General features: G+C 44.0%; 1 protein-coding gene across 1 annotated transcript in view; it reads right to left on the reverse strand.

The window, feature by feature from the left end:
- Positions 1–843: 843 nt before the first annotated feature.
- The window catches only part of LOC119166031 (endothelin-converting enzyme-like 1), a 94,419-nt gene continuing 70,183 nt past the window's right edge, over positions 844–25,079 (reverse strand). Inside the window, exons 12-18 of the mRNA XM_075888191.1 lie at positions 23,409–23,512; positions 23,165–23,223; positions 21,593–21,723; positions 10,517–10,582; positions 5,363–5,470; positions 4,641–4,717; positions 844–1,067 (exon numbers count right to left, since the gene is read on the reverse strand). Of these exons, the coding sequence (XP_075744306.1) occupies positions 968–1,067; positions 4,641–4,717; positions 5,363–5,470; positions 10,517–10,582; positions 21,593–21,723; positions 23,165–23,223; positions 23,409–23,512 (645 nt within the window). The 3' untranslated portion in view covers positions 844–967. The remainder of the gene's footprint in view (positions 1,068–4,640; positions 4,718–5,362; positions 5,471–10,516; positions 10,583–21,592; positions 21,724–23,164; positions 23,224–23,408; positions 23,513–25,079) is intronic.

The raw sequence follows: 25,079 nt of genomic DNA on the forward strand, positions 1-25,079 counted from the left end.
ACCGGATGTGGTAGTTCGCATTTCACTCGGCAACGGCTGCTATACTTTCCGCTTGAGACGTTCGGTTAGGGACTTCCAGTTATGAAAATGTTTGTCCCGCCGCGGATGAGCACTATTGCTAGAAAAACAATGCCGTGAGCAATGGACCGCCAGAACTCCTAGCACGCCTGTGTCCAGACTAAGCAGTAGTAAGTTAGCGCTGTCATAGAGGTGAGAACTCAAAAGCAAGACCTTGATTTTCTTATGTCATGTTGTCCACATTACAGTGTCAAACTATTTTTGACAGCCTCTTAGCCACGAAAGCATTCACCAAATGTACGAACTTACAGTCCCTAGGGTAGCCTGCCATTTACCGCATCTTCGAACATACGCGATGCAAACTAACCGACGAGAAGTTGCGGCGATGTGCAAGCGAAAATAGTTTTGTAAGATAAGAAAAGCAAACGCAACCTAACCAACGTGACAATATGTGCTAGTCTTTGATTTATGTGCAAAATGAAGAATATAAAATTCCTAATGTGACGTTACAATCAATCATCGAGGGCCAAAGCGCACAGGTTGTAACGCGTATCTGCTTGTTACCGCGCCAGTGTGGTGGCAAAAAAGTAATTACCACAGAAACTTCCTCTGGTTGACTTGAGGAGTATCAAAGAATGCATCAGATATAATGCCACATTTAATTGTTGTAGCTCTGTCTCTTCTTTCCTACCAGCCACAATAACAATTACAGCTGCAATAATATGTTTAAAGATGAGCCACTGTCCTTAGAAACAACCGTGCACCTTACGTGGTAACGGTGATGCCTCAAATTGCTTCATCTGCTCTATGTATGTATACATCACAGAAACCGCAAAAGTCTTTATTTTATATGTCCGAAAAGCACAGCACGAAGCGGGTGGGACAACACGAGCAAAGGAAGGATCGGAAATCACGCGAGTTTCTTGACGATGTATCCGGCTGCCCGGCTTCACCAGAAGGTGCACCGTAGTGTTCTGTTCATGGGACTGTCTTCGGAGCAGCCGAAGGCTTTGGCAAATGAGGGCATGTTGCTGAACGGGAGGTTCACCCTGCGACACCGTTAACCGACAAAGGTTAGAGTAGCGGTGCGAAGGAAGAGTGCAGCATGGGCGTTTTCACGAGCATTGTAACAAGGGCAAATGGTTATCAACTATGGTAATAGTACACCCTCTGTAAACTTTTTAACTACTTCACTGACTGGTTCCCCCCCCCCTAGATCAAGGTGTGAGAATGTTCAACACGTACAGGAGGTGCTAATTTGGCCCCAACGTCAGCGAACACACTACTGGCTGCTGTATATGGCCACGAACGAAGTGTTCATCATTTCCATGCGTCATAGAAAAGACTGTACGTCCATTAGTGCTGCCGACACTTAATCTATCAAGGAATGCACGCACAACCATGCATGGAAGAAAATACGAATGTTCTTGGATCTCAACTACTACTGTATGAAAAAAGTAATCCCAGTGAAAGCACGGACTTGCTTTAGGATTGCGTGTTTTTATAATAAACTGATTATAATTGTGTTTGACAATAAAGGCGTACTTTTGCTATTAATTTATCATTCTGGATACACGAAACACATCAGTGCCTATATTCAAGTATAATAAGCGTGTATATTATTTTGGTGGTATGCTTGTGTCTGTCTTTTCCCACCAATGGGCCGCAATTATACACCGATTCCGTTGCTGCCGAGTAGCTGTGACTCTTATCACACAGGTATTCTAAAAAAGAAAGAAATAAAGGACAAAAGCCACTGCGCGATTCTGGCACTTGAATAGGAGCTTCGTTATCTCCCACCTATAATCACAATACCATCAAATATCCTCAATGAGAAAAACCTGATGCAGCTTCGCCCAATAATAGTGCCATGCCTGAACTAAATGCGGAGCAAGAGGGCTGTCTGTGTTCCTCTCTACTTTCTCGTTCTTTTCCTAATCTCCTTTTTTCTCGATTTGTCTCTCCTATCTACGTTTTCTGTAGCTTCTTTGCCTCTGTGATTTCTCGCCTAATATATTTCTACTTCTCTTTTTTTGTTCCTCAATTCATCCACACATCTCTATTATTATTATCCACACTATCAATGATTTTTTCTCTATTCTTTCTTGTTCTTTTCATTTCTTTCGCTTTGTTTCCACTTTATGCTTTTCTCTCCCCTACCTTTTTTTCCCTTCACACTCTCACACATCTTTTCACCCTCAAATTTTTTCGAACCCATCAGGCGTGCAGTGCAGACCGCATATACTAAACTCTATAGGAAGCAGGAATCAGTTTGATACGTCGCATATACATACTTGGTGATGGCGAAAGAATAAACATAGTTTCCTCTGGTGAGGTCACATGGCTCTGATTTTTCATGATTACGACGCGTTGCTACTTCAAGCAGCGGAAAGGAAGAAACACGACAAAAAGTAGCAAAGCATTCCGAACTGCTGCCGCTTCGGTGGGAATGAAATATGGCACAATCACTAACTTCAACTGCATCGAAGTATGGCGGTGAGGACAATGGCGCTGTGTACGCGTGAAAAAAAGTTGAATGTTTTATGTGTTCACCCTGACCCATACCTCAAAGCTAAAGGAAGCTCTTGTTAGCGCGCACAACACAAATGGACATCAGCATACTTTTTTTTGTCTCAGCTTGTCACCGACTACACGTATCAAACTCCGCATGAGTTTTTATCATTTTCAACGCAAAGTTTCTTGCACAGGATGACTTCTGAAAGCTTTTTCACTATAATTCAGGAAATGTGCTTAGGGGCAACATGCGGAGATTTTTCGGAACACTTATTTTGCATTGTTTGTAATTGGCGGGGCTCGTCATACGCAGGGGTGGCTTTTAGACGAGAATATTAGGTACAGAGGTGGCCTTTATGACGACACCGCATGGCTTCGCCAGTGCGCGCGAAAAAAGTCGTCCTGAGAAAAAAAAACCAAATAACGTGAAAACACCTCATTCTTTGGGTGTTTCGCGTGACCCACTGTTTGATACGTGAAGTAACAAGCTATACTTAATTGTAGAAAGCAGCCGTAACTCTTCCTAAAACGGAAGGTAAAGCATTGTGTTGTTCAAAAATGGCTCGGTGCAAATCGCAACTCTCTCTCTCTCTTTACATATATATATATATATATATATATATATATATATATATATATATATATATATATATATATATATATATATATATATATATACACCATACAGAGCTATGTTATATGCTCGGCCGGCATGCCTGGATAGCAAATTGGTCACGATTCTCACCTGATAATTGTATATAGCTGGGTTCAAATCACGCAAGGAGAGGCGTTTTTGCAAAATTTTCTCTGATTCTCTTCCTGGGTGTCTCATTCTTTCCACCTGTCCCTCTTGCTCTGACTCATTTTTTTTTGTTCCTCAGTTTTAATACTTGTTCTCCCGCCCATCTCGTTATTGGGGGCGAAGCTCCTTATAGCGGCACCCGTTTGTCCCCTGTAGTATGTAACAAGTACAACATTTTGACCTCCAAGGTGGTGCGGGTGAGATGCTTCTTCTGTGCGTTGTTGAACAATAAGAAATAGTGCGCAACGTACACATCAATGGCTGCTAATGGGGAATGAGAGACATGAGCATTCGGCTTTTAGTTAACGCGCAGGCTGCGATCACCATTAGCAGCCATTGGCATGTACACTGAGCACTATCTGACAAGAAAGGGTTGCTACGTTATACTCGCTGGGTGTAACCTCCTTAGCTTTAGAAAGGTTTAGCGAGCGTTGAGCCGCAGTGCCATGAATACAATGAACTTGTATATACCATGAATGAACTCGAGGTGGTTAAAAATGGGAAGTAGATACGAACCGCAAGCCATAAGAAAGTAAAAGCCGAATTCTCCGCCTCTCATTTCCCATTAGCAGCCATTGGCATGTACATTGAGCACTATCTGACTGAAAAAGTTTGCTACGTCATACTCGCTGGGCGTAACATCCTTGGTTTTCGAAAGGTTTAGCGAGCGTTCGGCCGCAGTGCCATGAATACAGTGAACTAGTATATACCATGAACTCGATGTGGTTAAAGGTGGGAAGTGGACCCGAAGCGCAAGCCGTAAGAAAGTGTGCGTGTGCCACCTCTCGTTTAGTCCTTGGAAAGTCCGCTTGATGGCGGTGCTTCTATATGGGGAATATATGAAGAAAAGATGCGAGATGGTGGTACTTCGAGTGTTGAATAGATGGACGAACGGACACATAGACAGATGCATGGATGGACGCATGAACGGACGCAGGGGAGGCTGCATGGACGAACGCAGGGACGGACGCACGAACGGACGCACGCACGGACGGGATGACGGACGCATGGACGTTCGCACTGACGGACGCATGGACGGACGGAAGCAAGAACGAATGGACGGACGAATTCTTCGCCCCACTCTCCATCATTCACTCCGTGGATATGCTGCCATTTTTTTTATATTCCACGCCAGACAAATGGGCACACGTGTTCTGCGAGAGCGTATGAAAAGCACGAGGAGGAAGATGAAGGTAGCGCGTGCCGATTCAAAACGTTGATAATTTTTAGTTTCTGGACAACGACCGACGGCTGGCCTGAACAATCCCGCGTTGGATTTTTTTTAAAATCACTCGTTGCTACCCACCTGTACTTTGCTGGGCTCGTTGTACCATGAAGTATTTGCTTCTTAAGAAAGTCCTCCTTCTGATCTTCACAAAATCCCTGTGTAGTACACATATTCATTTACACAAATACGTAGTTACCGCACAGGAACAAAGGAAAACCGACTAACAATCGTTTGCAATTACGAGTACCCCGTCCGATTGCTTGGAGAGGAAATAGAATACAAAAACACACAAACACCATGTTTTAAGACGCGAAGTATTTAACACAGTAATGATGTCAGCAAGTAATGCTTGAGAAATTCTTCTGCTGATTTTGAAACATTAGGGGTAATGTTTTATTGTCCCAACTAAAAGGGGTGCGCATGCAGTGCACACCTTCGTATATCCAGGGGAAAATAGGAGCATCTGATTCATATATTAGACATAGATAGGCTCATATATCAAAACACTTACTTCGCTACTCGTTTCTGTCCATCGAATAGCAAGAATATGCTATGCTAATCAAGCGGAACCTAGTGCAAAGGCATTCTGCAGTTTACTGGCGAACTCTCTCTTTTACCCCTTTAAGTTGAAGAAGCATAGTACATCGGTTACTCCGCAGTTTTGCATTTGTGGGAACATTGCAAACGCGAAGAGAAAATGCAATTTCGGTATTGAATTTGCTGACATAAATAATCACTTGATCTCAAACATTACAGAAACGTTAAAGTGAGTGCTATGGCAAGAAAAATAAATGATATACCATGGCATAGGAAATGAAGAAGAGCTGGTCAAGATTGAACTTCTTAAGACCAGCCATAGAGAAGTGAAGGTTGTCGATGTCCATGTCGTCGACTGTTTGGCGGAAGGCCTGTATGAAAGGAATAGAAAGCAAAATATTATGCCATGAATGATCACGCAAGTTTAATTAAGCCCATCATTAAGAAGCAACCTGTTTAGTTTCTAAGTGAATAGCGCAACGAGCAGGGGCTGTATTACCAAAAACTTCCTATGCTTTAAGTATTCTTAAGAAAATATGTCAGCAAATCGCGGCACGGGCTATATTGTTTGCAACGTCGGCTATAATGAATGGGAAATCACACTTAAGAAGATAACTTCTGCGAGTTCTGCTCGAGATGTACGCGAGCAAGGACAAGGGGTAATTCCTTTTCACTTCTTTTTCTGACGTATGCATGTGGGAGGTAGTGGTCAGATACTGCACCTGGGTGGCCAATCCTTCTCTGGTGAGGGAGTGCGTTCTCGGCGGTGTTTGCCGGTGAGGCTGCACCCCAGGCCTCTTTTGCAGCTCCATCACCACGCGGATTTTTTTTTCATCCGGTTGGGAACTGCGCGGCACCGGTATTTGAGCCACGGACCTTTTGCATGCGAGGCGGATGCTCTAACCACTACGCCATCGCCGCGGAACATGGGAGAGGCCTTTGTCCAACAGTGGACGTAGTTAGGCTGATGATAATGATGATGATGATGTTTTTCTGAAGGACCCTACTGGGCGGTATTACATAATAATTGAGTTACAAGATATACAACATAGCACTTTGTTACATGGTACATTGTGATGTGATAACTTCTGTGAAAACAGATGCACTTGAGTTAGAGATATTCTGCGCAAGGTCACTCCAGTCATTTGCTGCTCCCGCAAAAAAAACAAAGAAGATGTGAAAGTGGCAGTATGAGCATGAGGACGGGCAACGTTTAAAGAGTAGCCAATGCGTTACGATGTGAGGGACTGCTGCGAACAATAATTAAGCTGTATAATTCTGTGGTGATACATTGTAGTAACAACTTTATTGGCTTTCCTCCGTGTGCACTAGTCGCAAATGATGAACATGAAATGGACAGGGTTTGACATATTTCAACAGGATCAAACGTTGGGCTAGTTGAAAATATGCATGGAAGTGCATGTCCTGTGTTCTGTTGTGTTTATGATTGATTGATGATTTATATGCAAGGTTTAACGTCCCAAAACCACCATATGCAAATAAGAGGCGCCATAGTGGAGGGCTCAGTAACTTTCGACCATTTGGGGTTCTTTAACGCGCACCACTTTGTTTTTCTGCCTGCGCTTAAGCTATAGTTTCATATAGTGCGCTGGCTCGCTATCAAAACAACGTAGCTTTCAATCAATTTTGTACGTGTAATCCCTATCAGATGCTTGTATTAAGTGTTGATCACTTCAAAAGCTCAATCCAAGGTCCTGTCGTGTCATATTAAATCATGTCACGTGGTCCGTTGGCGTCACGAGGCTAAAAATATGTTTAGCATAGCCAACTATAGTATAGCCACGTATAATGTAGTATAGAAAGGGTGCGGAGGAACGAAGTAAGCGTGAGACGTTCTGTGAAGGTATAGAGGAAACTGAAAGATAGCCATGTAATGTATAGCATCGCAATGGGGTAGGAAAAGCCAATGATTGGGGGGTAGAATATGATGTGAGGGTAACGAGGAGAGGGAGAAGAAGAGACGCTAGGGCGAGGAGTAGGGAAGAAAGAAGGGAGGCTCAAGTAGGTATTAAGAGATCATGAAGTGAATGAAGCAGCAGTTGGCTTCTGGCCATACGAAATTTTTCATTCGGGCTACGCTGTGCCAAAAGAATGGAAATGTGAGGTTCAAATAATTTACGCTTCAGGCTGCTAGCAGCGATGAGGGCACCGGCCGTCGGTAATATGATCATCGGTAGAAGGCACCGTCTTTTACACATTAGCCACTTTAACATCCAGTTTTATCACTGGTGCTCACGTAGCCACTCGCATAAACTTAATATTATGCATCCTGCACGGAGAACACGGATGAAACTAAGTCCCTCCATGTTTGCAGTCACGCAGCCATTTCTGGTGGGCTACATATATATATTAGTATTATCTAATAATATTATTGTTTATTTTCAGGATGGTATATCTAAACATGGTACATGTGAAGGGATGGTATGGCTAAAGACATATTAACAGTCTGACAATGGCCCTACCACCCAAGCACTGCTCAACTGGGTTTTAAACATTTTTAAATTGCACAACGAAAGAAAAAGCGCAAGTACTAAGAGAAAAAACAAACAAACATATAGTAGACCCAGAAACAGTACTTGACACACACAAAATAATTTTACCAAAGCACTATTTTGAATACAGATGTCGTACACCACATAATACTGGATGCCTTCCTCATATTATGAAGGCTCACAGGACAAAAAATAAAACTGAACGACACTCTTAAACATAGATTTTGACATGGCTTCATTCACATTACTTAGAACTTGCGTATGTTGATTGAAAAAAGGTATCAGGTATTTAAGTTGAAGAGCTCCATATTTAGTTCTACAAAGTGGAAGTTTGCAATGGCTATGTCTTAGAATACATTTCTCACGTGTGGTTGGGTACCTTTGTGTTTATGTTGATTTATGTTTTCAAACTTCTGTATGTATGTATGTATGTATGTATGTATGTATGTATGTATGTATGTATGTATGTATGTATGTATGTATGTATGTATGTATGTATGTATGTATGTATGTATGTATGTATGTATGTATGTATGTATGTATGTATGTATGTATGTATGTATGTATAGACGCGCACCAACCCACTGCCTGGAGAAGACGCGTACTCGGATCAGCCGACACTAGAGAAAAGCTATGCAGCAATACTTTTTAAAAGCAAATAACTATTATGGCTCCTAGATGCCCCGAAATCAATTTTTCAAGTAGCCACAATGTAGCCATGTAGTCAACTCAAACTTTTCATCGGAATACGGGTCGTAAGTAGCCAGTGCGGTGCAAAGTTGCCTCCAACAGCAACATTGCACCAACATTCCATGTCCCGTCATCTGATCATAGTAAGGACTTAAGTAGGACAGCACGACTACATACGAGGCGGTTTCCGTTTCCTTATCTGTCTCTCTTACTTTTTCCGCTTCTTAGGTGAATTGCGAATCAGATGAAGTGCAAATCAGATAAATTGCAAAGCTGCTCAATGGTCAATACAGCCTTGCCGAAGGACGACTAGAAGTTGCTAAATTGGTTGTTACGCGTGAACTGTAGTGCCCTAAACTCCATGATAATTGCTGCTCAATAGCGAATATGCACATCCATGTAAATTAGATATCTTAAGACCTATTTCAACACAAAAAATATATTTATTCGATTCGTGTTTGCTCTTTAAAGACAGTGACACAGCATGCCTGCTCGCATAAAGTTGCTAATGGCACCAAACGAACCGACTTCTCTTTGCAAACATGTTTTTATATGGTGAATCACTTCGTCCGCCCACGGTGTTCCATTCTGCCATCAAATTCTGTTAACGGTGGTACATGCAGTAGAGATCTTATTAGTCATTTGTTACGTGTACCTAAGCGATAAAGGACTACAGTGTTCATGAAAACTTCCCCAACATGAGTACAGTAAGCTCGTTAGCCCTTGAGTATACTAAGCAACGAAGATTAGAAGCCTAGAATACTGCAAAACTGTTCTAACCGAGTGATAACTACATAAAGACTAGGCATTCTTGTGAAAAGTGGTCATGAGCCCAAAGTAAAATAATTCTACTGGTAGTGCTATCGCTGCTTTGTTGAATTATTGTAGGTGCGAACAAAAATACAAGTGCTGTTTGAAATGAATTTCGAGCAATGAGGTCTTATGTTATGCGGTGTAAGATACAATATGCGTGCTGCCATTTTAGCTGCTGCAATATAGACCTGGTAAGCATGAAGTAGGGCAATCAATTCCCCGCTGCAGCACGGCTGAGTTCTCATAAAGTCCACACTTGTCGGAGATCGGGTTAGTTAGTTCATCTTACTTGAACTGGAGTAGGGAAATACGGTGAAAAAACAATGGCTGAGCAGACTGACTAGATAGCACTCTGTCCGTTTTTGTCAGCCTGCCCAGGCCTTTTTTTTCACCGCATTGCGTTATCCTACTTCATTTCCATGATAGTGCTGTGCAATGCTCCCGCAAACTAAGGTTGAGAAACACGTTAAAAAAGCCTAGATAATGGCAATTTCAATTGAGCGACCCCATTTTTCCTTTACGGAACATCTCATATTCTTCTTCTTTAGCACTCAAAAGGGCCTTGCAACCATTTTCGAGCATAGGCAGAAAGCGCTGCCGATTGGCAGTAGAGGCTTCTTTCTGACAACACGTGAGCCAAATATTAAAGCGCAGCACGCGGTCTTGAATTCACAATAAATTATCAAATTCAGCTAAAAATTGCCTTCTCTTCTCTCGATAAATCACGGAATAAGCCCAAAAGCACTCGTAGGAAGCCCGTACATCCACCATTGGCTGATTTGAACATGGCGCGCTTGGTATAATTATAGAGCTCGCCGCGGGAGGCCGTGACTTGTCCACAGGTGCGCGCACGATCGCACTGAGAAAGCACGTATTCGAAGAAAACAAAAAAAGAGAAAAAAGTGCTCAAAGTCACAAGGCGTGCGTGATGTTTTTTTTTTTTTTGCCCCTCGCATTTCTTTTTGCAGAGCTTCCAGCGCTTTCTTCGGGACGAAACAAGAGTGAATGCGGTTGCAGCGTGTGACAAATCTTTATAACTCCGCTCATCTTGGATGAATTCTTAAAACTTTAGCGGTGTTAAAGTTGTGAGGCAATAAACTCTTCAAGTGAATTAATTCTATGGTTACTCAAAAAAGTGTTTCAGGGCCCCTTCAAACTCACAACATAATTGAAGCATCCCTTGGTTTAGTTTTGTCTTATAAACGTAACATGACCAGTCTTCATTGATATCGCAGATATAGCGCGCAAGTACGCATGACAAATATCGAATGCAGGTGACACTCACGTAACACTTTCGTGCTGCAAAATGCGCCATGAAAATCATGTTCCTAGCAATTATTTTTCGGTCTTAGTTTATTTTACCGAAAGCGGTTCGGACAAACAGCTGTCTCCACTACTCACCTCGTAGAGCACTTCTGGGGCTGCATTGTCAGCGACGTTCATTTCGGAGGTTCCCGAGGATGTAAGCTGAGAAAATGAAAAAAAGGTTATACACGAAGAAAATGCAAAAGAAGGCGAATATGCACCAATTATTCGCAAGAAGTGGCAACTCTAAGCGTGGCCACCGAGATCAGCTGGTGGTGCGCAGTTGCTCCAGCCATCCCGTTCTGTTCACATGCGAGCGCGTAATCGGAGAAAGCGGGATAACTACTCCCGTCGTCGCACCACTGTGCGCACTCCCCCCCCCCCCTCCATGGATCGCTTCTCCCGACGAGAACACGCGTGGAGGACGAAAGCTTGGCAATCACAGCTACTGTGCGATTACCAATAAAAAAATTCAGCACACATGTGGTGACCAAAAGCAAAATGTTGCTTGCTGCTGTAATTGGGCAATCAGATGAATTGCAAATCAGATGAATTGCAATGCTGCTCAATGGTCAATACAGCCTTGCCGAAGGACGACTAGAAGTTGCTAAATTGGTTGTTACGCGTGAAGAGTAGTGCCTTTTCGATTTTGACGCATACCTAGGACTGCAGGGCGATGCACAAGACCATTCGCCACAAGAGCGTTCAGTGATGTCATACGGTAAGTTTTTCTAGGCGCTGGTAATTTTTCTCAAGGACGTTTCGTAAAAACAGCACACGGAATAGACACGAACGCTGAAAGATTGTCTCGCGTGTTATAATGTGGCTGTTCTTTTCTTTCTTTCTTTCGTTCTCTCTTACTTTATTTTTCTACCGACCATCCACAGTTGTATATATTGTCTGCGTTTTTTCCTCTGCAAACCGTCCCTGATGTCCGATTCACTACAATGATTATTTTCCTTATCTGCGTAGTCATGCATTGTTCAAAAAAAAGAACACAATTTTTATTAGTAGGTTCTCGCAGTAGCTTATGTTTATTCTGAATGTACAATGTGCTTGCTTTAAAGCAGAAATCACCTTTTTTTTAATATGAAGATCAAATAGTTCCACCAGTTTCCTTGTTATTGATTGGTATCTGGCATGTCCATTGCCACTTCAGCACAGGACGACTGAGGAAATGAGGTGTCCTTAATGCTCTGTTCTAGGCAGAGCTATGATAATCAGGCTTCAATTTATAAAATGTTTTGCATTATGTACAGAATATAAGTGAACGTGGTACCCTCTTTAGTTGTGCTACTGCACAATCAAGAAATAGGTTTGATGCACCAAAGCTAATGCCTGGATGGGTTAGAGGAGGGAGAAAATGATCCCTTGAAGATACATGACACTTTATTTGCAACGACAAAAGCCAGCGCCTTGATTCTTAGCACTTTCGCCTCCCATTAAAAAAAAAAGCTTGTGGCGTCCATATATCTGCGTTGACACACGGAATAATATCACTTAGTATTCTTCACTGTGCGCCAAAGCATAGCCACAGAAGCCTTTATAGCTGCAGTCGTCTACATGTAAATCCGATCACGAAAAAAAAAAATGGCAGCATATCCTTGGGGTGAATGATGGAGAGTGGAGTGAAGCGTCCGTTCGTCCTTTCGTTCTTGCTACCGTCCGCCCATGCGTCCGTCTGTGTGACCGTCCGTGCGCCCTTCCACCCGTCCGTGCGTCCATACCTGCGTTTGTCCATGCATCCGCCTCTGCGTCTGTCCATGCGTCCATCCATTCGTGCAGCCATCCGTGCGTCCGTCCATGCATCTGTCTGTGTGTCCGTTCATCCATCTAGTCAACACTCCAAGTACCACCATCTTGCATCTTTTCATCATATATTCCGCACATAAAAGCACCGCCATCAAGCGGAAATTCCAAGGACTAAACGACAGGTGGCACACGCACACTTTCTTACGGCTTGCGCTTCGTGTCTACTTCCCAGCTTTAACCGCCTCGAGTTCATTTTATATACCACTTCACTGTATTCATGGCACTGTGGCCCAACGCTCGCTAAACCTTTCTAAAACCACGGAAGTTACGCCCAGTGAGTATAAAGTAGCATCCCTTTCTCGTCAGATAGTGCTCAATGTACATGCCAATGGCTGCTTATGGGGAATTAGAGACAGGAGATTTTGGTTTTTAGTTAACACGCACGCTGCGAATTTTTATTGTTCAACAACGCACAGGAGAATTCTCCCACCGGCACCATCTTGCAGGTCAAAGCGTAAGACATGTTATGCACTACTACGAGGGATGAACGGGCGCCGCTTTAAGGAGCTTCACCCCTGAAAATGCATCTCCAGTAATAAAACATTTTGCTTCTGCCGCTTGGAACGGCTTTAGGCTCTCCCATAGTGGAGTACCAAGTACTCCTAATCGTTACCCACTTTTTCTACCCCCCCCCATTCCCAATGGTAATCGTGAGAAAATTCGAATGCATTGCATAGCGTCTATAACGGTGTTTCGCACGTGGGAACCCAGCGTTAGAAATATAATGTTTATTTTTCCCTACATCATGCAACCATTAGCGTCGTTTGCCGCACGTAGTGTTTTTCTGTCAAGCAAAACGTTGTGTGCGTTTCCATCTCTTTACTCGGCGACAACTTTTCTTGGCACTGAAGAGAAAGCTGCGTAGCGAAATCGCGTGCATCCTACCACCAGTGAAGGTAGTTCCAAAGTAGCGCCTCTATTTTCAGCTTTAAATGTAAGTGTTCCTCGATTACTTTCTACGTTGAGCGATTTGGGAAAGTACGCAGCTCACACCTGTAAAATATTCGTATTTCTTTTAATTTATGTGTTGTGCCTTCGCGTTTATGAATGAGTGAAAAATTCTCGCCTTTTTTGCGTGCATCTCAAATATAAAGAGGCGTCTACGTCTACACGAAGCGCTGATGGTGCGCCCCTGTCACTATACAACGCGATACGAGACGTGCGCCAGAATGAACTAGATCACGCAGTGCTACATGTGCAGAAGCTCCACCTCCGTAGCTTTCCCTTCAGTGCCAAGAAAAGTTGTCGCCGAGTATAGTAGCTAGCATGCACGGTTAAAATAGGCGCCCACGCCCACAGCTGTTGCTGACAGCTGCCGACGCCGAAGCGTGTCATGGTGAAGGCTCCGGTTTCTAGGGGCGCGCGCGTCCGCAGCTGTGGCTATGGGAGGTGGCGGTGGACAGATCCTGAGGGACGCCTGACATACCCCGACTAAAACATTCATTCGAAAATAAAAGAAAGAGAATAAAAAATTGGCAGATCCTCGGTTCAGTGGGAATCGACTATATGCGAAGCACGAATGAGGAAGGTTGATATGTCATTTTGAAATCTTCACAACGTTACGGTCGTGATGATCATGTTTGGATGTGTCGTTTACCTTCGCCATCTGTTCATATCATGTGATACCAAATTTAGTATTTGAGGAGCTAGCGAAACGACCGCGAGCATGCTATGAGCGTGGTGTGTTGTCAAGGTGTTACACGGCACGCCTGTCAGGATTATCATGTTTGCACCGGTCATATACTTTGGTTATTCATTGACGTCACTTAACACCAAATATGTGCAGCTAGCAAAATGGCCGCGAGCGCATCATGAAGGACCCGATATGCTCCATTGTAGCGCTGACCCATGCGTACGCTGGGCACAGCGACGCAACGTAAGCAAACCACGAGCACTCAATAGTCTGATGCCAGGCGCGACCGGCGTGACCAGCGTCCTTCGCCGCGGCCCGACGGCAACCGTTGTGAAATACGACATGCTGCATTTCACGCCGATGCGTTGCCCAGACAACACTGCGTCTCCCTTTTTTCGTGACGGAGGAGCACCAGACGGGCTGAAACGCGCATGCGTTATATATAGTATATGTATATATGTATATGTATATATATATATAAAAGTATATGTATAGTGTATGTTATATATAGTATATAGTATATATAGTATATGGTAGAGAAAGAGAAACAACTTTACTTTCCAAGTATATGGCATATCCGGCGCCTGGCATCGCAACGCCGGCATGACGCGTCAAAACGAACGATGGCGAGCACGCGCACCGCGTCACGTCGAAATATATTGGTGCCTTGGCTGTGGCATGTAGTCTTGTTCTCACATCACATGATTATCATGTTCACACCTGTCACACACCTTCATCATTCATTGACGTCACGTGATACCAAACTTGGCATGTGTGAAAATGGCGAAACGGCCGCGAGTGCATCATGAGTGTGGCATGTCGTCATGTTGCTACGTGACATGCATGTCGTGATTATCATGTTTATATGTGTCATTAACCAATGTAGTTCATTCGCATTACGTAATGCCGAGTTTTGGTACATGTGAACCTAGCGAAACAGCCGCGAGCGCATCATGAGCGTAGCAAGTAGTTATGCTGTTACATCGTTCACAACTCATGTTTATCAAATTTGCAACAGTATCATACCTTCGTCATCCAGTCACGTCCCGTAATACCAAATTTGGTATAAGTGAAACTTGCGAAACGATCGCCAGCGCATCATGAGCGTGGGCATATAGTCATGTTGTTACATTACATGAATCTCATGATTATCATGTTTGGACCAGTCACATACTTCGTCATCCATTCACGTACAGTAATATCCAAATTGATATATGTGACGCTAGCGAAATGGCAGCGAGCGCATCATGAGCGTGGCATGTAGTTGTAATGTTAGATGACACTCATGTCATAAGTTCATGTTAGGGTCTGTCGCTTGTGTTCACCATGCAATCATGCCACGCCATACCAGTTTTGCAACATGCCATGTGAACAAAACGACCGCAGGAGCTGCAGGACTAAGAAATATGAATAATGACATTTATGACATACACATCATGATTATCGTGTTATGACTAGTCAAATATGCTTTTCATAGTCATGTTATGCCGTAGCAAGTTTGGTATCGATACCATAATCGAGGCGGCCAGGAGAGCTGAAAGTCGTAGGCGGCTAGATTAGATAGATAGATAGATAGATAGATAGATAGATAGATAGATAGATAGATAGATAGATAGATAGATAGATAGATAGATAGATAGATAGATAGATAGATAGATAGATAGATAGATAGATAGATAGATACGCTCAAAGTCACCGAAGTTAGCTAAGAAAGTCTTCGCATTTAAAACGAAATAAATGGAGACGAGAGGGGAGGGGGGCATTCAGTAAAGTTTTTCCGTGTGCACTTATGCATCTGCATTAGAATCCCGGCAGACCAAAAAAAAATAAAAGCAATCAAACGACAGTATCTTAGGCACGCGAAAAAACTCGGAAAAATTTGCTTATACCCATAACAGTGCCGCTGTAAGAATTTTTCTTGAAGTGTGAAAGACAAAGCTATGTCTTCTGGCGTGGTTGCATATACCAGAACTAATGTTGTTTAAGCTAAATATTTAGCTGTAATGACGTAATGTAGCTGCTGCAGTACTTTCATAGATGCGTGAAAGCGATTGAAGAAAAAACATGCCTACGCACTGTCATAATTCGCGAGCAATTAGAAAAAGCTGTTCGGCAAGCTATAGAATAAATATTACCTGCTAGTGGCCTCTGTTATCCAAGTCAGCTCTTTAACGACCAAAGTTGCATGCGAAAGCAAGGAGTTGTTTCTTAAGAACATAACCTGAAGTTATTTGTCGCTGTAGCAAAGAGATGCACGTTGTTTGTGCGCCCATAGCGTGTCTCAAATAGGTAACATGTCAATACGGTCAATGTTGCAACATAGTCGACTGAAATTGTACGCTGTGCCAGGCAAACGAGCGCTGCTAGACTCATTGAGAAAGGTCGCCAGCCATCTCGCGGCGCCTTCGGCAGGCGGCAAAGTTACACTTATCCGCTGGGCGACGTGCCTAGAGGGACGCCCGTAGCAATGTCGCGCTGGCGGCTAATCTTAAAGGGCATGCTCTAAACCTAAAGAGGACTAAAGTGGGGTATGACACTGGTTCTTCAAGGAACTAAGTGGGCCGCCACAGATTGCGAACCAATTTTGAACCAACTTCTAGAGTAACTGCAATCCACTTGGTTTAAATGTTGGTCCTCGTGGAATGCTCCAGTGGGACAAGCAGTTGAACCATCTGGACGAATGCAAAAAAAAGAATGCCACCCTTTCGTTTGTCCGGCATGTTTTAATAATAATTCCAACTTGATCAGCATTGAAGAACTCAAAGTATGGGGCACGCCACACAAATATACACACACCACTATTTCAAAGTAAAAGAACGCAAATACCGACCGCCTGTGCTACACTGCAAAAACTAACCATCGGATATATATAAGCACACTACCTTGACCTCCGTGTAGTGCCGGTTCACTACGTCTGCTCGACGTAATAAAGCAATAAACATGGATAGCGTAGTACGTGAAATTTTCGTGTTCTCATTCGTAGCACCAAAGTGCACCGATATTTTAATATGAAGCTACCTAATCTTCAACATCTCTTCAGTCAGTGAATATGAATTATCAGCTGGAACCCGATCGTGTCGGCCGAACCAATGTTAGCAGTGTTGGTGCACGAACCCGTAAATGCAAGCGTAACAGCGGCGCTTATGCAGTGTTAAGAATCGCGTGTATCTAAGCTCATGGCTGCCTCTGCGCAGAGCTGATATACGGAGTGGACAAGGTGACGGTAAGTTAAGGCAACATTTATATACAGAATAAACAAAGGCGTTACATATTCGGCACTGGGGCCGACAGCTTAAGGAGCTCGACGATGAGCCGGGATTTTTTCGAATGCTCTGACGCTCACGTTTGCTGGAACGCTATAATGTGCTGCTTTTCGTCGTGCTGCTTGGATGTTTTAGAGGTCCTGGGTATTCCCTACGTCAGCAGCCTACAATCAGGAACCGCTGCTGTATTGCACCGATGGGCGTGTGGTGTCGCCCCGCGTAGCGTAATACGTGCTGGGCTAGGTGACATCGACTGCATCATCGGTGTGAAATTGAACCCTAAAGTGGAGTGAGGTTGCCACGCGTTGCGTAAGACACAACGTAGCCGGTGATAGCGTCAGCCTGGCTCGCTCACCAGTTTTGACGCTGGTTGCCTTAGCAGAAGCACTGAAGTTCCGTTTAGACTCCAAGGCATAACAGCAAGAAGGCTGGCGAAGCACGTAGCTGCTCCACCGATGCCACCGTGCAGGCTTCTTGCAGACAGTGTCACTATGCTTACGAGGAGCATGGCTAAACGACAACTTTCAATAAAAAAATACAACTCCTAAGAACTTTTCGTCGTCGTTAATTTAGACACAAGTGAAAAATAGGTAGAGAGAGAGAGAGTTTATTAGAAGGCAGAGAGGTCAGCCTGAGCTAGTTCGCTCTAGCCTGCTACTCTACACAGGTGATAAGGGAAAGGGGAAGGAAAGAGGCATGAAGGGTGATGATGGGGACAAGATGAGGTGATGCGTATGTACAAGTAGCATACGCCACTTAGCATAGTACCCTACAGTCTAGTTTCTAGTCCAGTGCTTTTTATAAAGTCTAGAACAGCCTTTGTAGCAGTTTTTGACACTGTTTGGTCGTTCATTGCTGACAGTATGTGGCTTTCACTTAATGGTGTTCGTCCGAGGCTTGCCAACGTTGCAGTTAGCATTTTTCTTTGCACCACGTATAATGCACAGTCACAAAATATGTGAGCTATCGTTTCACGCACTTGGCCGCGTTCACAGTTCTGGCTGTCCGCACGGCCGATTAGGTGGGTGTAGTGGCGAGTGAAGGCGACGCCCATGCGAATTCAGTGTAGTATATTAGCATGTCTTCGGCTGATTTTATCTGGAAGACGAAAAGTCATACCGGGGTCTGTTTCCCTCAGGCGCTTGTTCCGGTGATCTGGTAGCGACCAGTAAGTGGCAGCGCATTCGCGCATGAGGGATCTCAACAATGTGTTGACGTCACTTCGCGAATATGGTACTTTGACGTACATAGGAGCATTGTATACTGCCGCTCTTGCTTCGCTATCGGCTGTTTCGTTGCCAACTAGGCCGCATTGTCTAGGAATTCATTGGAGTGTAATCAAGTGACCACTCCTCTGGGTTAGGGAATGCTTGGACGTTTCCTAACGCTAACTCGTAAAACTGGCCTCTTCTTGAGCAAAAATGAATAGCTTGAAGCGCTGATTTTGCATCATACAGAATCGTCTATTTACGCGGTGCTTGGTCGTTCACAAATTTTATGGCTTCTTGTATAGCAACAGGTTTTGCAGCTGTTGAAGATGATATGTGATCTAATTTGTACTGTCGGGAAATACCGAGTTGAGGAATCACGAAGGCTGCAGCTGAGGCGGATGACGTTATGGATCCATCGGTGTAAATGTGCACAGAGTCGCTGTATCGGTCATCTAAATGTGCCAGGTTGAGTTGCTTGAGGGCAATATAAGAAACACGCGACTTACACGAAATTTCACGTATGTGAAGGCACACCAACGGTTTATTCAATGTCCATGGAGGCACTCCTGGGGTTACGGCAGGTGCAAAGCCTGAAGGGATCATGTGTGAATGCGTATCGAGGCATCGTGAATAGGTACAGCCTGGTCGGTCCCCTTGTAGCGAAGACAACGGGTGCTGTGCATGTCGGGTCAGCAGACAAAGGTGCATTCGGAAAGGCTCACAGGACGTGTAAACCTGCAGAGGGTAGGTGCGGGCTCCTATATAGTGCCAGATGTTGACGTGCACCGTGGCAGGCCAAGGCATATTCTCAGTGCTCGTGCCTGAGGGCTCTCTAAAGTACGAAGGCACGTTGCCCGCATGCTAGAAAGTACAGGTGTGCTGTGCCGTATATAGCCCACAAAACAATGCCTTGTATAACTGCAGAAGTCTTTTCTCTGAAGGGCCCCATCTTAGTCTTGCTATAACACGAAGAACATACACAAAATTTATTAGTTTGTTCCGCAACACAGTCACATGCTTTCACCAGGACAGGTTGTGATCCATGACCACCCCTAAAGAGCGGTGGTGCTTGACTACGGGAATCACTGCTCCGTGAGTGAAAATTGGGTACCGTGACATTGATTTCATCGTAAATGCCAATGCAGCACATTTTGCTATTGAAAGTTTCAGGCCCTGATGACGCAAATGCTTAGATGTTATTGATGTGCCTTGTTGTAGCCTCGCTCGCAGTTGTGGTCGCGTTGCTCCAGATGCCCATATGCATATGTAGTCCGCATACGCACTGATTCTGACAACGTCGGGAAGCTCAGCTTCAAGGCCAATGAGTGCCATGGTAAAAAGCATGGGGCTCAGGACGGCGCCTTGCAAAAAAATAGGTAGGTGTCCACTGTCCCCTGCATATTGCGGAGTGATGTAGATATATGTACAAAGACAACGACCAGACCACTAGCAGGCGTGGTTAGCCCACTGTGCTTTTTAAGTCGCTCGCTGTGCAACGCCGGCCGCACGGTGATACATATTGGCGCTCGCCTTCGTGCTACATGTTTGCCAACAACTTTCGCATACAGAGAAAGACAGTTTTAACTAAATGTTAATGCGGTAGACATTATTTGGTGTCAAAAAGAATCTGTGCGACGTTTTTTTTCGCGTGCACCGGCAACGCACTCACACCAGCCGCCGGCCGTGTTGGTGCCGATGACATCAATGTCTACTTCGTATATCGCTTCGAAGTTGGGGCCAGTGACTTTGCGGGAACACGATTAGAGCCGAACAGCTTAGTTTTATTAACATTCTCGGTGTTATTCGTAATGTTTCCTCATTCGGCACATTGAAACGGCTTATTCGAGGTGTGTGGGCTCGGAGACATGCACTTGTTGGAGCAAAAGCCAGTTCGTGCCAGCAGCTGATAAGCAAAAAAGAAAAGAATACGCGACGGAGCTCGTTCGCTCACTGCGCCGACGCGAGTAAAACTTTTTTGCTTTTAACAGCTGTGATTAGTTTATAATGCTTCGCTTTCACCGAGACGCACTTCCGATATCACTTGTTTTTGAGATAACCGACAAGACCGAGCAGTGCAGCGTGGCAGCAGACGATCGGTGCGCAGTCACTTTCCTCGTTGGGCCCTTAATTGTCGGGTGTTTGCACACGGCACACACTGCGCCGCATTTTCTCCTTGTTGAACTAATTTAGCGATTGCAGTTAGTACAACTTTGACCGATTTCGGCTTACAGTGTAGAACGGGTGCATACTTGTCGTATTTTGTCTTATATGTACTATCGGCGTCAAATGAAACCCGAACAGCGGAGCGCGTGTGTCAAGCATTACAAAGAGTATAGTGTTGGCCGTCCAGTCATCACCATTATTAGGCATGCACATACGGTTTGGCAGCACTGCGCGATCCACCTATAGTACATTATCTGCGTTTCTGCTCTAGATTTATTATGGTGACAATAATGGAAATCGTGGACGTGCCAAGCGCTTTTGATCGTCTCACTCGCAATTCCTTGCTTTTACTTTAGCGTCGCAGTGCGATCGGTGTCTCGGCGCCATACAACAAAAAAGAGGAATATAATCGGTTTGCGGTTGATATTTAAACGACGGTCGTATCTCGTTCGCCATCGCTGCTTCACCTACACCCTTCTTTCAGAGAACGACCCGAAAAAGCTTCATTTTAACTAAAAATGCCGATGTTTCTTCAAAAAAGAGCGCGCAAATTGTTTCACTTTACCGGCACGAAGTGCAACAGCGTGAAATTGCCAGCATTATTAAGTGACCGTTGTCTACTATAAATAAAATTTTCCAGGCTTTCCGTGATGATTGACTCCGTAATGACAAACCGTGCTGCAATACTCACCTTCGTCTGCAGTTGTTTGACCTCTGTATTTTTTTTATTTTGTTTCGTTCAGATACCATACCTTGAACACAAGCAGAAATATTGCACTATAATAGGGGGATCGTGCAGTGCTGCCACACCGAATGTGCGGGCCTGTCTGTGTCAATGACTGGTGGACGGCGCGCACTATGCCATTGATAAGGCTTGTGCCACGCGCTCCGCTGTTCCCGTTTCATTTGATGCCGATAGTACATCACAATAATGGATGAAAGAAGAGATGACAAAGTATGCTAGATTGAAGTTTTTTCGTGTATCTTCTTCGTTTCGCTTTTGTCAATCGAAAGTTAGAAGCTAAAACTACTCCACAAAGCCCTGGAAGACTCGGCTGCCTGGCTTCTAGTTCGTTACCGATTTTCTCACCCTGAGATGCAGTTTGCGGTCGACGATTCCCTTGTACTGTTCCATGAAGCAGGAGAGCACCTGTGCGTACCGGTAGTGCGTCTCCTCCGTCCACCACTTTCTGTACGTGCTCGACACGGTGTACAGGAAGCCTGCGCCGATTTCGTTACGTAACGATTCGTACCACGATCAAAAGGTGAGGACGCCGTCGCTGTTCATAAACAGAGTGACCAATATAGACGTATCGATATAGTTCATTCTGCTCAATTGTCGCGGTGTCCAATTTCAACATTACGTACGAGCTTTACAAACTAATGCATTACTGAACAGGATGAATGTAAGCAAATAAGATAGGTACAAATCTGGTTCTTTTACAATTTCGTAAATTTGGCCGCCTTATGCTGGACAGCAGCTTGCCGTGCGGAAGGCCCATACCAAGCTTGATATGCCCACATCTGTAATTAAACCTTATTGTCGCACAGAAAAGATGCTCCACTGTACTAATTCATTGAGTGAACAATTAAGCAAACGAGTAATAAAAATAAATAAACGCAGAATGAAACGATAATCTTGAATTATTGCTCGACCGTAGGGGTGGCACCTTCGATAAATGAAAAATTGTGCGTCACTCCAGTGTCGCTGACAATACGCTTCGAACCTGGAACTGAAGTTTGCCTTTAATATCGAACGCTCCAAGAAACTGGTTGCGCCCACTGAACTGTGCTTAAGTAGCCGTAATGCGATTGCAACGTAAATGTCTCTTTCGATGATGTTTCGCATCCTTTTTTGATCTGAAGCTTTCGCTAACCAGTAAAAACGTCAAAATCTATGCCGTTTTGCGGCTAGCAATTAGGTCGTCCTGGCGCTACTTGAAACTAGCACCACGTGAAATCAACATAGCTTAGGTGTTATGAAATAGTTTTGAACATGAATTCTTACCTCGTTTGTCAATAGCACCCAGCATGGCATGAGCTATTCTGGCACCTGGTCTGGAGACGCTGAATATGCTGTGAAGTCGCACCAAAAATTTTGAGCTCGTCAAAAGTGCGCACATCACTAAGAGTCAGTACAAGCCTACACGATCAGTAACTCTATTAACTAGAAACAGAAACATATGTGCTGAGAAATCGGCGGAGATAAAATAATGCAGGTGATGAAACTTACGAAGAAACGTCAGAATGAAGAATAGGCTCGCTGAACAAGCCCATTGGTATATCTGGAAAAATAACATTCATTATGTACTTAAGCATGATGCATGCACAAGGTGTATTATACCTCAGCACAACACATGCGTAAAACACGGTTTAGCTAAAACACATGCCCCTTATACACACACCCATAAAATGCGGGAAGCTTCTTTATAGATCTGTGACCATGCATATGCACAGTAACATTTGCTCTTGATACTTGCTTTGATCTTAAAAATTAATACCCGTAAAGGAGCAATGCTCGTCTGATACTCCAAGCGTTAAACGGGGCGGATTGAATATAGGCGATGAATGTGTAATAATTCACGCAAAGCACATATGAGAATCACCGAGAGCGCATACACATAAACATAGTGTTCTCGCTTGTATGAACAGTGTTACGTACACAGGGCGTTGGCTTCGCAGTCGTATCTGCACTCCATGTCGAATACGGAGCCCTGCCACCTGTAAAGTAATGAAAAACCATACATAAGTGAACATCGATATGCTAGCACTGAATATTCACATGAAATTTCAAAAGCAAACAACTAAAGTGCTATCACTGTTTTGGACTCTGTGTTGATGCATTTACGGTAAGTGAAAGCAAATAAAGAGGAAGTGCCTTTGTTGGAGGACATTAAATCACTTACTCCGGTTCAGCTTGTTCTCTGGAGAACTTGGACCAGTACCGACGCATGGTCGCCCGGCGCAAGATATAGTAGCTCTCGGCAACTTCCTTGCGGTTCACGATACTCTGCGTAAATAAACATACATATTATGCAAAGTGCGCTCTCTTCTCACCGATGAAGTACATCACTTTTGTATCGTCATTATGAAAAAAAAAACATTTCAGTGAATACAGATTGTTGCAACTATGCACGGCGATGATTTTCTGGATACTGCGTCTCGAACAGCAAGCTGCTCGCTTTGTTTTTGATGGCAGTTAGACAGTGTTTCGGCAGCTGTAACTACTAGATTTGGAGGTGAGCGCCTTTCAGGTTTTTTTATGCGGCGCGTTGAGCAGCAGTGACACGCGGACCACTTCCACCAGTATATTTTCAGAAATATCTGGCCATGACCATTTTGTATATTTACGAAGAAGAAACTATGAATATAAGTTTGCTCACGAAGACAATGTGGGGCGTAGAATGGGCTATCTTATTCTTAGGGGCTGCGAACAAATCGTAAGCAAAGCAGATGAAACAAGGACTAAGAAAGAGTTGACAAAACGCAAGTGCTGGCTCTGAACTGAAAATTTTTAATGAGAGAACGCCTGAAAAAACTATTATCGGTGCTCGCTGTTTTACAAGGAATCAACAAAAAAGACATGAAAACTGGTATTAACTCTGAACTATGTCAATCATTAGAATATCACAATAAGAAAAGAAATATTGCCTTATATTTGAATGCAGGTCAGCCACAACTGCGTTAGTCAGCCTTTTACTGAAAGTACGAGATGCTTGCGCTATAGACCTTTTCAAAAACGCCTCCCTGGGTGCCGCCATAGTGTTCTTTGGGCTGCGCGAATTGGCGTGACCCCCCAAAAATGCACTGACAAAGCTGCACCCTTGGCCTTTGTACTCACGCGCGTAGCCCATCATGGTAGTGTTTTTTTTTTTCCTGTGAAAATGTGTATATTGTTGCTTTGTGCGCCTGCTCTTAGCGTCTTACAAATGCGACTATCTGCGATACCGGCGCTGATATACTGTACTACCGGTCTCGCATATTATCGCTGTTGTAAGGCCCTGATACTGCGTGTAATCGACGCACGCGCAATATAGTTACATGTACGTGTACACTTCCATTGGTGCTATATTCCCTACGAGAATAACAGGAAAGTATACCAGAATAAACATTATCGACTGCTCTAAAAATATGCCGCATGAACGAAAACGCAGTTATTGAAGAAGTACTCTTAGTGTTTTTATACCGTAGCGTAGATTTTTTCGATCCTGTTGGCGTCCATGATCCAGAGGGGATAAAATATGTTCACAGTCATCGCCTTCAGCTGTAAATAATAAAACACACAATAAATTATTAAGCTATTTAAATGACTGGAACAACCATCTTCCATTATAGCGTACATTTATCAATGCTGCACAATAGCCGACGTCTATATGAAATGCGGGGTACACGTGAGTGCTGTTCTTTGACTGGAGCTATGACAGTGTAGGTGATCACAAAATTATTCAAGGTATCTAGCTACGCTGAGCACAGCACACAAAACATATAGTAACACGACTTATTTACATAGCAGCCGCGGCTTTATGGGAATGTTGCGGCATTTTTGAGCACCGTTCTACTAGTTGCAAAGTTCTGTT

Source organism: Rhipicephalus microplus, chromosome 3 (assembly GCF_043290135.1).
Source record: "Rhipicephalus microplus isolate Deutch F79 chromosome 3, USDA_Rmic, whole genome shotgun sequence".
Lineage (NCBI taxonomy): Eukaryota > Metazoa > Arthropoda > Arachnida > Ixodida > Ixodidae > Rhipicephalus > Rhipicephalus microplus.